The following is a 13,463-nucleotide window of genomic DNA, read 5'->3' as shown; positions in this document are numbered from 1 at the left end:
CATAGGTTTCTCCCTTGGCTTACTCCCTCCTTTCTCCGACATCCTGGAAACAGTATCAGAACCACAGTCTACCTTCTGCAGGTTTCACTGTTTCACCTAATAAAATGTTACTCTGAGCACAATGGCTGCTCAAGCACAGATATGCTCAGCAAACATTACTTGAAACTAAGGTAAGTGGCCCAAGGCTAGGTGCTGACTTAATTTTCCATGTATGAAGATGCATATTGAGTTGAAGTAAGACCCTCTAAGATTACTCAGCTCCTTAATAACATTGAAGATTACTCCAGTCCCAGTGATGCCAGGGACCAGGCCCAGTCTCTGCTGTTTCCGTGGATCTTGGAGACAGATGCAGACATAATCCTTTAAAAGACATATACATTCCCTGCATATGAAGTGCTGCTCTTTGGCAGTGTGGCTAGAGACTAGCAGAACCCTAATGGAAATATAGGTGAGCGGTCCCACCTGCAAGCTTCTTTAAGCTTTCTTTTAAAACTGGCAAAAGCAGTCAGTACACTAAAACCATTGTCACTTAGCCTCTTGGGCCAGCTCTTGCCAACAGCAAGGTCTCTTGTCTCTCCTGTCATTCTACTCTGCTAAACTGGTCCAGTGCCTTGCACAAAGAGTCAGTGTCAGTGAGGATGTGCTAGCTCAGAAGACAGAGAAGGGTAGGAGACGGTAGGCAAAGGGCTTTGGGGGACTTGGGCTGATAAAGCCTCAGCAGCAGCTGGTGTCCTGCAGGGGCTGAATGGGATTGGGAGGCAGAAAGGAAGGGACATAGTTGAAATTTTCTGCTACCAATTGAACATGCCCCCTGGGTAGTCATGAAGTCAGGGAGTGAGCGACTGTGTAGTTTCCTTTTTCTTCTCCCCTCCCCCTCCCCTTTCCTTTTTTTCTTCTGCCGAATGCAAATCAATAGACATGTATTCACTGTCTAACAAGACAGTCAAGGAGAGAAGAGTAGCCTTTTCATTCCAGAAGGGGGAGAAGGGTAGAGAGATGCAGCTCCACTCAGAGAGGGGAGGAGGACAGGAAATGTGGGTGCAGTTTAAGAAGCTGAGAAGGAGTGGGCGGAGCAAACCAATCAGGAGGCTACAGAATCACCAGGGCAGGAGCCTGCTTAGGCTCTGGCCTTGCCTGCTCCCTTATTACCAGCTGTATGTGTTCCTTCATCTCTCTCCTCCTCACCATGGAAAACGAGGAGTGGCTATCTCTCTACTAGATAAAATATTTCAGGTTTTCTTAAGAACTGTTGGCAGTGGTGATTCACAGGAAGATGAAAATCTGCTGTGATTTTCTTTAATACAATTGTCCCTTCGTTGGGCTTGGTTCTAGGACCTGGGTGTATATTAAGATCTGAGATGCTCAAGTCCCTTATATAGAATGGCAGAACATTTGCATATGTTATCTCTCTCCCCACCCCACCATAGACTTCAAATCATCTCTAGATTACTTAAAACACTTAATACAATGTAAATGTTATGCAAATAGTTGTTATGATATGCTGCTTAGGGAATAAGAACAAGTGAAAAAAAAAAGTCTGCACATGTTCATATAGCCATAGTTCCCCTCCCCCCCCTGGAAATTTTTACTGTGTGGAAGTGAAACCTTGGATTGGGACAGCTGTCTGCAGTTAGCTACGCTTGTATCAGGCACACATATCTAAGTGAAAGGTTATATGATGTTTGCCAGAGCAAATCTACCCAGTTTGTGGACAGTCCATGGGATACTGCTAATGTGACCAGTAATTACTGTAGCAACAATCAAAGGGAACATTTATGTTGGGGTGGTGGATAGAAGAGGTGAAAGCAGTGGAATTCAGGCTTTGTCCCTACCTTTGATCTTTGATTTGTTGGCCTTTGGAGTGTCCTTTTCTCTCTCATGTTCCCTTTGCTTTGCCATTTGGGAAGTGGGGGCTATTTAACCCTTGCACTGTATTGCTTCACGTGGGGGAAGCAAATAGAGGAAGGAGACTGTTTGTCTCTCCCCTCAGCAGCTGTAGTTCCTGCGCTGATTACACCTGTCTGTAGGACTGTGGGACTGTATTAGTCTGTAGGACAGTAATGCCCCGTGTTCCCGGTATTTAGACAGTTGTGTTTGCCATCTGTTCTCCTTAATGACACCTAGAAATGTGACCAATATGCGCTTAACATGGAAGCCTGAGCTCTAGTGTCTTCAGAAACATCTTAAAAATGATAGCAAGGATTTGAAAAACAGCCTTCAAGGATTTGAAGTCTATTTAAAAGAAAAAAAAGAGTGGGCAGGAGATAGGACTCTCTATGGAAAAGGAACAAGAAGGAGTGACAGTTTAGTAAAGATTGCTGTGACTTAAGTGTCTGCAGAAGGACATGACAGCCAGAGCTAAGTAGATTTAGCCCCACAACAGGTGGTTACCATAGGGTGGGCCAGGAAAGGGAGGTATCGGATATTTTGGAGGACAGAAATCAGGAGTGATGAAGGGGATGGATTGATGGAAATTCTGTTAGACATTTGTATCCCCAGAATCATCTGATTCTGCCACTTTAACATGAAGGAGAGATTCAGTGTTTGAAGGAATTGAAAAGGTTCCCTCAAAATAAGTCACAGGAGAGAGTTGAGGCACTGACTGAAAACAGAAAGGTGGAGAGTTTCTATGCCAAAGGTGATACACACTGGGCCTTCTTCCAGAACAGTGGTAGCCAAGATTGGAGCCTCCTGGCAAAATCAGGAAGGGCTCCTGTCTGGAGAAACTTGCCTGGCTCAAGATAAAAAGACCTCTAGCAATAGCCCTTGGTCATTCAGGAACAGAGCCAAAGGACGGCTAGCTCCGTGGCTGCTCATCTTTTGAGGGCCCAGCAGTAGACGGGCTCCAAGGAAGAACAGAGGTTGCAGCCAGCCTTTCACTGCTCTCTTGAAATATAACCGGAAGGCCAAAGATCATGAGAGTTGAGGCGGCCTTCCTGCATAAAACACAAAGACCAACACGGAGGAGCTGAGAGGGAGCCCAAGAGGCGGGGCCTGCTCTGGCAGCCAAAGAAAACCTAGAAAGCCTAATTAACATCTTCAGAAAGATATGAGAAGATACTGTAGCCAGGAACAAGAATAGGGCACTATAAAAACCAGGCAATGGGGAAGACTGAAATTAATAATTTGAAAGTATAATTTTAAGTCAGTAAAAAGTGTAATTCAAGGAAATCTTGATAGAAAGCAAAGAACAAAATATATGAAAAACAAACCACATGGCTGCCTCCATTTTCACAAGAACAAGTAAATATAGAGAGGAGAAAATTTCAAAGACAATACAAAAAAAAAATCCTCACCGTTGAAGGACATAAATTTTAAATACGGAAAAATTTATTGAGAGCTCAGTGGCAGAACATTTGCCTAGTGTGGGAGAAGTCCTGGGTTCTAGCCACAGAATCACAGGAAAGGGGAAAAAAGAGGAAAAGAAATATTGAGGAAAATAAATATATATATATATATAATGAAATAAATAGTGCTCATGTGAATTTGCACATATAGAGAAAATATTCTAAATGTGTGCTGAGTGAAAGTAGTGTCACTTTCATGTAAGAGAATAGAAAGTAGCCTACATCAAGAGTTGCTTAAGTTTTGACAAAAATGAAAGAACTGACTTCAGATTTTGGAGGAAGGTGGCTCATGATATGAATTAGCAAGTAAAAGTCCTTGTTGCCCATGGAAGACTGGTAATATGACTTCGCTCTCTGGAATCCACAATAGAAGGATAGAATCCATTCCCACAAGTTGTCCTCTGAGCTTTACCCTATGGTATTCATGTACCAGTACACACACACACACACACACACACACACACTCACAAAAAAAAAATAAGGGGCTTGAATCTCTACAAATATTTTAAAGGGCTATTCATTGTCAAACCATTGTTCTATTTGTAGCAGAGCCAACTATGTCTCAGGCGAGTTAGGTAAGAGAATAAAGCCATTTTCAAATGTACAAAGTGCCCCCAAAGACCATCTGAGTTATGCCTTCTCAGCATCTAGAAAGTGGTGCCTTGTATTAAAACAAATGGGAACATGAAACTAGAAAAACTTTTGATCCAGAAAGGAAGGGAGAAACACAATGCATTCAGAAAAGGAAACACTCAGGCCACAGCTGCCCCTGAGGGAGATGGGAAGCTCTGGAGAAAGCCTTTAAAACACTGTCTTGAGAAGTTACTCATTTAGTCAGTTATTGAGATATATTTTAGAGTTCTGCAGGGTGCTAGGGGGGATTTAATGGTAACCACGTTTAAAAGTGAGCAAGTGAAACAAAAAGGCCTGTAAGTTAACAACTGCAGGGGAAGCGAAATGATTTGCTGGGAGTACCATAGTTGATGCTCCTGTCACTGTCAATCAAAGACGGACCCATCCAAACTTTGTGGCAGATTTATTGTGGGTTAATGGGGGAGGAGAGTGGTGAGGCTGGTGGTGAGCTCAGCATAAGCTAATCCAACATCTTCTGTTTTAGGGAACTAGCAGGTCATCAGAATCATTACATTAAACAGTAAGTGTGGTAGTGCATACTGGAATATGGCTGCTTTTAAAAGAAATGAGGAAACCAAGCCCAGGGGAAACTCACAACAGCTAAAAGAGATGGGTCTGGTAGCTTCTGAGGAGTAGGGTACTGTTTGGGATACCATTTTCCCTTAGCCCAAATGTTAAGCACTGGTATTCAAGTGAAACAAGAGTAAATTATTTCAATTAAAATATTTTTGATTTAAAAAATGTATGTTATTGACATCATGTTGTGGCTTCGTGTATTAAAGATCCTAGAGTTCATATGGAAAGCAAGCATTTGGTCTTTGGAGTCAGATAGCTCTGAATTATCTCAGCTTGGTTAGTGATCTTGGGGAGATCATACCCCATAAGTCCATAGAGTGTGTGTTGTAGTACTCATTTTGTGGGAAGGGTAGACAAGTACACGTTAGCTGACTACCAGACACGCTTGCATGTTGTGGATATTTCTCATTGTTAAGATTATTTTGACTGACAACCAAGATATTTTGTGAACACATTAAAATTTTGGGAAGCATCATAAAGATATTAGGACCTGATTCTCGAAGACACCTATTGTAAGCAAGCCCTAGGGACAGAGCAAGGAAGGCTACTGTCCCAGTCCTAAACTAGTTATTTAATCAATTACTGCTTCTGAGAATGAAGGGGGACCTTTGTGGCTTAAGAGAGCTAATGTGCAACCCAGAGCCAGTAAGATGTTCTTAGCGAATCACTTGCACTCTGGGAGACACCAGTAGGGTCAGCTTTTAATTGGCAGGGTTTTTTCATCCGCTTTTTACTTCCTACAAGCAAAAGCAAACCAAAATCCCAAGTGTTACTATATCTGCAGCCCATGCTTCCTGAGCGTGTACCAGATTCCATGTACACCTATCCATGCCCTAACGTTGGACAGATGAGGAGAAGCTCAGGAATTTATTCTGTTTCTTGCACATTGCAGATGTACCCAGACCATAGTAGGCTTGGTAGTAAATGTTTCACAAATGAATGAGGATGATTTCATGAAGCATCAAAAGGCAGTTTCTTTATTAACCTTGTTCTTTCCATAAAAAGATGTCGTGCTAGGTGGTTCACCCTTTTCCTGGCATAAGTATGCTGAGAGAAGAGCATCTTGAAGTTCAAGGCCAGACTGGGCTACATAAAAAGTTCAAGGCAAAGCTGGAATAAATAAAAAGACACTCTCAAAACAAAACAAAACAAAACAAAACAAAAACCTCCCCACATAAAATGACAAAAACAGAAAAAGTAATGGCTCAGAAGGAGGCTATATATCTTTACCCAAGGTTGGTGAATTTGAAAAGAGGTAGGGCATATCAGGAAACTTATCAGAGTCCTCACCCACTTGCCTTTCTTATGAAGTTCTACAAGCCAACATTGCACATAAACAAATCCACTTGACCACTTTACTGGTTCAAAGGGCAGAAGTGTTACAGGAGTGACTCTTATCTTCCAACACAAACTTCTGACTTCCAATTGGCTTGTTGCAATATTTATTGCTATTTAAATACAGTTTTGATGATTCTGTTTGCTTCAGAAGAAGAAAAAAAATAAAAACCACAGAAGGTATAAAATTGCTTATTATTTACCCCAGAGAAGAGAACAGTTCCCCTAGTTAATATGCATTGAAGCATTTTTATTTTTATTTGTATTTTTAAAGAATGCTTAAATGGACCCAGCAGACCGTAATATCTCTTTTTAGAGTTGGTGCCATCTATTGATTAAATTTGCATTTATACATTTCTACTTTTTTTAAAAATAAAAGAGACATATGTTTTAGTCATATAATAGACGTAGAAGAATTGATCAGTAAAAATACATATTTATGTGGTCTTTACAAAAGACTTTGTCAAGCACACAAAATTAAAAAAAAATAACAAATTATTTCCTGATCTTCACTGATGTTTGTTAAGTGTGAATTTAATTAAGAAGTGCTGCATTGAATTTAGGAAAAAGATTGTTAGAATAAACAGATTTCCTATATTTTATCTTAGTTTCCTGGTGCTGAGGACTGAACTCATGGTCTAGGTAAAAGCTCTACCAGTGAGCTATCTCAGCTGCCCTACATGGATGCTTTTATTTTAAAAGTTAATTAATTAATTCACTTTACATCCTGGTCATAGCCCAATCCCTCCTCATCTCTCTGTCCCATACTCTCTCCCTCTCCCCAATTCTTCTCCCCTATTTCTCAGAAAAGGTGAGCCTCCCCCCCTTTCTCATCCAGCCCAGCTCATCAAGTTGTATCAAGGCTGAGCATGTTCTCTTTTCCTGTGACCTGGCAAGGCATTCCCTCCAGAGGAAAATAATTGAAAAGCTGGCAAGAGAGACCATGTCAGAGAGAGGCCCCACTCCTCTTACTAGGGAATCCATGATGCCTGAGCTGCACATAGCTACATCTTTGTAGGGGACCTAGGTCCAGTCCATGCAAGATCCTTGGTTGCTTTTAAAAATAGAAATGTTCTGGCCAGGTATGGTGGCTTACTCCTGTAATCCCAGTACTTGGAAGACTGAGCCAAGAGAATTGCCCATGATCTTAGGTAACAGAATGAATCCCAGAGCAGTCTGAGCTTTAGAGTAAAACAATGTTTCAAAAAAAATTTATATATATACATAACAAAATTATATTATAATAATTTTTGTATAATAATATAATATATGTATATATGTATACCTACAAAGATTTTTATATACATATATAAAATATATACACACATACGTATATACATATATAATTTATTTTTCATATAAATTATATACTTTTTTTTAGGTCAAGGTCACATCACTAGCTATGACACTGCCAGAATCTAAACTCAGGTTTTTCTGTTTCCAAAGTGAATTTCTTCCTACATGGAAGTTATTGTGTTATAGACATTGTGATTTGATTGAATACACAAACAGAAAATAGTGAAAGAACTTAAGCCTTCAAGTGGAGCAGAGACGTTCCTTTCCTGTGGAACTGGGTGGCCATGAGGTTTAGTGATAACTGAGAGAAGGCAGCATGGGATCATCTGGATTACGTGTACTCCATCAGAAGTCGCTAGATGTTCCTGGTCCCTAGCAGCTCACTGTGTGTTGCTGTAGAATGGTTCTTTAATTCCCCCACCAACATCCATGTGTTGAAAACAGTCCTCCTCGCTTACTGTCGGAAAGCAGTAGAACCTTTAGTGGGAAGACCTTATGGGAGGTCATCCATCTCTGGAGTATACCCTTGAAGGGGACAGTGGGTCTCTAGCCTCTTCCTCCTCCAGCTTTTCAATTTGTTGGCAGGAACAGGCGTATCTGTACTCTATCACAGTTACTACTTTGGTTTACTCCTTTAAGCATTGGCTCTAAAAGGTTTGTATGTATTCAGGCCTACCTACAGCATCCAAAGACGTGAGCCTGTATAACCCTTACTAAGGTGATGATCTCAGGGGTATGTTATAGTGATGGAAAACAGAGAAATAGAGCCTGTACTCCAACTGCTCCTTGTAGGGATGCTGAATGCTCCCCACAGTCCTAATATGCTTACAGAGCAGTTGGTGCTGCAGTCCCTATGGACGTCAGGGAGGGGTTGTGCTTAGTGCTCCCCAGAGTCCTCAGGTGCTCAGCACAGAGTTGATGCTACAGGGACTGCTGTTCACTGAAATTGCCCAATGCTGTTCAGGAGCTCAGTGTTGCCTGGGCTCTGAAGATTCTCATCTTTTCTCCCTCTGTCAGTTATCAGCCATTGTAAGAGGTGAATGTTGGATGGCCCTCAGCCACAGATGAACAGCTTGAAACCTTGAGGATGTTATTTAATCTTTTTGAGCTCTCTCATCTATGGTGTAAGAACAGTACACCTCCATTACTATTTGTTGAGAAGATATGTAAGGGATGTATAAGGCCAATAACAGAGTTTCTCCTACCTAGGTGATCAACACCATGATAATGTTCAACGCAATAATTTCTTTATATAGAAGAAACAGAAGAACATAGGCTTGAATATGGGCCACTACCTGTGGCCTTGGATAAATTATTTGGCTTCTCTAAATCTCAGTTTCTTCCTCTCTCAATCAGGATAAGAATTAAATGTGAAGCTATATAGAAAGTCCTTAGCCAGCAGGGGGTTAGTGAATCACCCAAACAGACTAATCCTTCAGCACCACATCTAGGTCCCATCTTTCCTCTTCTGAGGCTACCAGTGTCTATCATCAGACCTGGTCTCTGTCTATTAAGATGAAAACAGTCCACATTTTCTCCAGTACATTTTCATGAATGAACTGCCCTAACTTGTAGCCTTTCTTTTCTCAAAAGGAAACTAACTCTTTTGCAGCATAATAGGGAGTTGCTAAATTACTGCTCTTTCTCATTGTCTCTCATGAACTCCCTCCCAGCACCTTTCTTTGTTTTCCTAAAAGCCTCTTATGTATGTCTGCCAGGCCCTCTCCTTGTGTGGTCTGTTTCCTTTCTGAAGCTTATCTGATCCCTCCTGGACCTTCAAGTTTCTGTGTGCTTTGGAGAAATCCAATAGCAGTACTTCTTGAGAACGTCAGAGTGACACTGTCTGTCTTCAGAGGATTCATAGATTGGTCTGCTTGTGCATGACATGTTTTCCAGCTGCTGGCTAGATAGAAAGCAACTTTACTGTGTAAGGTATATGTGTTCTATTATCTTCTATATGCATTTACTAATACACTATTCCTTTTTTTTCTAAAGGAATCTTCAGATATATTATATGAATTTTGCAGATAAGAACAAACAATATATTTTTTTAGACTCAGCCTTGGGAGAACGTTTTATATTAAGCAAGAACTTCCTAAGTGCTAGTGATGATGCTATCAATCATTGTGTTTATAAGGAAGGAAATGATCAATTGTTCTAACTTGTTTAAAGACTAACATATTTTCTAGACAGAGTGAAGTTCTGGTAGATGCAAATTAGTTGTGTGCATCCTTCTACTCCCCTGGAGTGGGTTTTACAGTAGCACAGACTCATTAGCTAGGAAATGTTTCTCAAGTCACTGGTACTTGCTGAACTGAAATCCTAGGGTAATGATGTCTATGATCCTAGGTAAGGAGGTCCTGGGGCAGGACCTTGTGGACAGCTGAAATAAGACCTGTACATCCCTGTTCCATAGGAGGCGTTGGGAATACATCACAAAGCAGCCATGGCGGAAGGAAGAATGTCTACTGGAAAGTCACTCACACACAGGAGGTGGAGCACATGCACAGAGCTGGGAGGAATCCCAGCAGACATGGGGACTTTGGAGAGCACTCAGGAACAGAAGCACTCTCTCCAGAACCTCTGTAATATCCAGTGATGTTCTCATTGTCCGTTTTCAAAGTGCAGGCAGCATGCCAGCAGAGTGCCACTCACATCCCAAGGAGAAAGGATAGAGTAGATGTGTTGGCTGCATTCTGAGGTGCAGAATTGTGGTTCTTATAAACTGTTATTGCAAAGATACAAACTAGACCATGATAAAGAAAAGGAAAGGAAAGGAAAGAAAGAAAGAAAGAAAGAAAGAAAGAAAGAAAGAAAGAAAGAAAGAAAGGCCAAAGCCACAGCAATGCCCTGAGCTTTCTCTGAGGACAACTGCAAGTTTCTTTCTTGAGCCCTAATCTGGATGTCCTGACTAAGTGTGCTGGAATCATGACAATTGTTTGGGGTTTTGTCTTGGTAGAAATGCTGAATGCTCTAATTGTGGGGAGCTGGCCAAGTCTCTATACCTTTGGCGAGAAAAAGCCTGAACATGTCCATCTTTCATTTGGAGAGCCAGGTTGCTTTCAAGTACTCTTGCTGGTGGAATGGTGACAGGGTGCATTTGACTGGTCTGAGCTCTTCCTGGCTTGCAGCTCTGGATGCATTCTGGCCTGGAGACCAGGAAAGAGGAATGATAAGGCCTTGGCATGGGCATTAGTCAATTTCTGTGAGGAAGCAGCCTTTTCCTCTACCTTGTGTCCTGAGCCCCGCTGGGTAAGATCTAGGGAAGGGCATCAGACCCCTCCCGCTGCCCACCCAGGAGCGGGTGTGCCCATGTGAAGCGCACTGGCATACTCACATGGATCCTGCTGCGCGGTGAGGGGGTGCTCAAGGGGCAGGCTTCAACTCCCCTTGGAGTGGAGCCTTCCCAACAGGAAAGTCTCCCGGTGTCGCTCAGGAGAGTGGAGCCAGTGTGTGCCTTGGAGGTGGTCTACTGTGTGCTCAGTGAAGATTGGGGCTGGTGATTCTTACCAGTTGTGTGTATGTGCAAGAAAAAAAAAAATCAGAGACGCTGTCTGCCTGCTCCCATCTCGCGCGCGCTCTCTCTCTCTTCTGCTCTCTCCCTCCCTTTGCAAACATTGGATTTAAACCTGCTCAGAATTCAGCACAGAGGAAGCAGCCTCGGTAGCAGCAGCAGCAGCAGCAGCAGCAGCAGCAGCAGCAGCAGGACCTAGCTGAGCCGCCTTGCGCCACAGCCTCGAGATGTACCATCCCGCCTACTGGATCGTCTTCTCAGCCACCACTGCCCTGCTCTTCATCCCAGGTACCCAGAAAAGAAGGGTGTTTTTTTTCCTCTCTCTCTCTCTCTCTGATGGTGCGGTGCACGCTGCTAGGGCAGAAGGGGAACGGGGAAGAGGGAGAGGCGAGGAAGAAAAGAGGGAGTGCAAGAGGCATGTGAGTGGAGGTAGGCTTGCCGCGTGCACGCACACAAGCACACACACTCACTGGCTAGCCGGCTCAGAGGCAGACTGATGCCCATAGTACGGGATTTGCTCCCTTCCGGGGAGCTGGGTTCGAGATCTGCACGGTGCTGCAAGGCGCTGCTGTTTCTGTGAAAGGAACAACTGGCACTGACCAGCTGTGGTCCCAGGGGTGACAGAAGAGGGGCTTAAACTCCGGGGCGCAAAAGCCTTCTTGCGCTGCTGTTGGGACCTGCGGCACAGACTGGCATCTGTCCCCGTTCAGTACCGGTCTGTTTCCCTGAATCCCTGTAGACCTCTGCGTCTCTGTTTCCTGTGCTTTTTTTTTCTTTATCCCTTCCTGCCTTTTCTCCCTCCCCAAGCTCTCTCCTCTCTTCTCTTTTCCTTCCTTCCTTCCGAACCCTCCCTTCTATTCCCACTCCAGTCCCTACCTCCCTGTATGCCTTCTCATCCTTTGCTGAATTCGCTACTGCATTTTTTTTTTTTTTTTTTTTTTTTTTTGGTCTTAACACAATTCTTCCACCACCTCTTGTCCTTTCTTTATCCTTCCACCAAATGGGCAGATTGTGCCTTTGAAATCCACAAATCTACTTTCTCCTCCCTACTCTTGACATTACACTAGAGACAGGAATTTTCGCTAACAGATTTGATCGGTCCAACCCCGGGGAAGGTTGGGGAATCTAGGATTCTGAGAGTCCCTGCCTTCTCGCAGCGCTTACTTGTTCTTGGGAAAACAAATCTGCAGTGACCCAGGTAGGGTGCCGCAACCCTCCCCAGTCAGCCTACTAGACTCCGTGCAGAATCCAGCACGTCTTAATAGGCTTGGTAATTGCATTGGAGCCTTCTGCAAGCAGAGGGACCATGCCCGCAGGCGTCTTTCACACAATGCTGAAGGGGCTGGGAAGGCTCGCCAACATTTTAGGGAGTATCAAAGGGTCTCTTGGTCTTCCACACCGTAGGAGCGTAGGAGCGTTTCTTCCTATCTTTTATTTATTTTTTTCTCTTGTTGTTGCAAATTGAGATACATGTTTTCAGTTAAACATTAGTTTAGACCTAAATTCCCTTACATCCATACAGACAGGAATGGTAAGATTCTTAACCCTCACATTCATAGGTAAAGCACATAGATTTTTATTTTATATTCAGAATCCCCCTTTTCTTTTAAACGTAATTCTCTAAAGTACTTCTAAGCTACCAGAGAAAATTAGAAAAAAAATTGAACTTTACTGGAAGGAAAGAGAAGAGAGGATTGAATTAAAAAAAAAAAAAAGAAAAAGAAAGACAGTCAATGTATAATGTTGTGTCACTTTAAGTATTAAATACATTTTTAATTAATTTGGAAATTTTATGCTCCCCCCCCCCCATTAAGTTTTGAATTGTACTTTTCAGAGAAGAGATGGGTTCTGAAAACCAAGTTCCCAGATGTCTTTTGGGGCTGGTAAGTTCAGAGTTGGGAGGGTGTTCCTTTTCCTCTTCTGGGGACTCCATTGTACCAGGGGGAGTGGGGAAGGCCTCAGGCAAGGCCCTCTGCTCAGTACCTGCTTGAGCCTGGTAGAGGGAGCCAGGTGGGTGCTTCTGGCCCTCTGCAAAAAGATGAACTTTCCTAAGAGTCCAGGAAGCTCACCATAGACTTATCACCCCTCCCGTGCACTTCTGGGGGTCTGGCTTAGCCCCTTCTTGAGGAAGGGGTTGGGAGGATGGAAAAAGGACACACTTAGCAGGTTGCATCCCTTATGGATGTCTTAAAGCCAGAGAGGCCAGAGAATAAGTGTGCCCTGTTGGCTGAGGTTGTGACATGATGTACCCCAATGGAAGCCGGGAAGTGGGGTGGAACTTTCCTTCAGGAAGGTCCTACAGCACAGCTCACATGCACTTATGGGAAGCAGCCAGTCCTAGCTTACAGAAAAGTCTTACCCAAGACCAGCTATGTGAGAGGGACCTTGTGAGGGTGAGGGTGAGGGTGACAGGCCAGCTGCAGTTATTTGGGAGAACAAGACAGACATCAGACCAGGGGAGCCTTTGCACAAGTAGCACATTCTGCTTGCCTACTCTGAGGGAGGCTCTGGCTTGAGAGGTCTGGAATAGGGAGGAAGAAAAGTTGATGTAGGTGGAATGAAGAAAAAAACACTTTGAACCCGGACTCCAGTGGCCCCTAGAAGTTCTGTGGCTCCTCAGTTCACACTTCTTTTAGTTACATAAATGTCCTCTGGCTTCTTTTTTACTTTTTTTCTTCGCTTCAAATCCTGCTTTCCCTCCCAAGAGTTAACACCAGCTCATTAGCCATTTACTCACCCAGCATGTAAAATCAGGCTAATGT

General features: G+C 43.2%; 1 protein-coding gene across 1 annotated transcript in view; it reads left to right on the top strand.

Annotated features, from left to right (window-relative positions):
- Window positions 1–10,571: 10,571 nt before the first annotated feature.
- Opcml (opioid binding protein/cell adhesion molecule like) overlaps window positions 10,572–13,463 on the top strand; it is a 1,136,526-nt gene continuing 1,133,634 nt past the window's right edge. Inside the window, exon 1 of the mRNA XM_055601180.1 lies at window positions 10,572–10,989. Coding sequence (XP_055457155.1) covers window positions 10,929–10,989 — 61 coding nt within the window. The 5' untranslated portion in view covers window positions 10,572–10,928. The remainder of the gene's footprint in view (window positions 10,990–13,463) is intronic.

The sequence above is a fragment of the Psammomys obesus genome, unplaced genomic scaffold (assembly GCF_907164565.1).
Source record: "Psammomys obesus unplaced genomic scaffold, mPsaObe1.curated_primary_1811, whole genome shotgun sequence".
Taxonomy (NCBI): domain Eukaryota; kingdom Metazoa; phylum Chordata; class Mammalia; order Rodentia; family Muridae; genus Psammomys; species Psammomys obesus.
The sequence above is the reverse complement of the archived record's forward strand: the minus strand, read 5'-3'. Positions and strand labels throughout refer to the sequence as shown.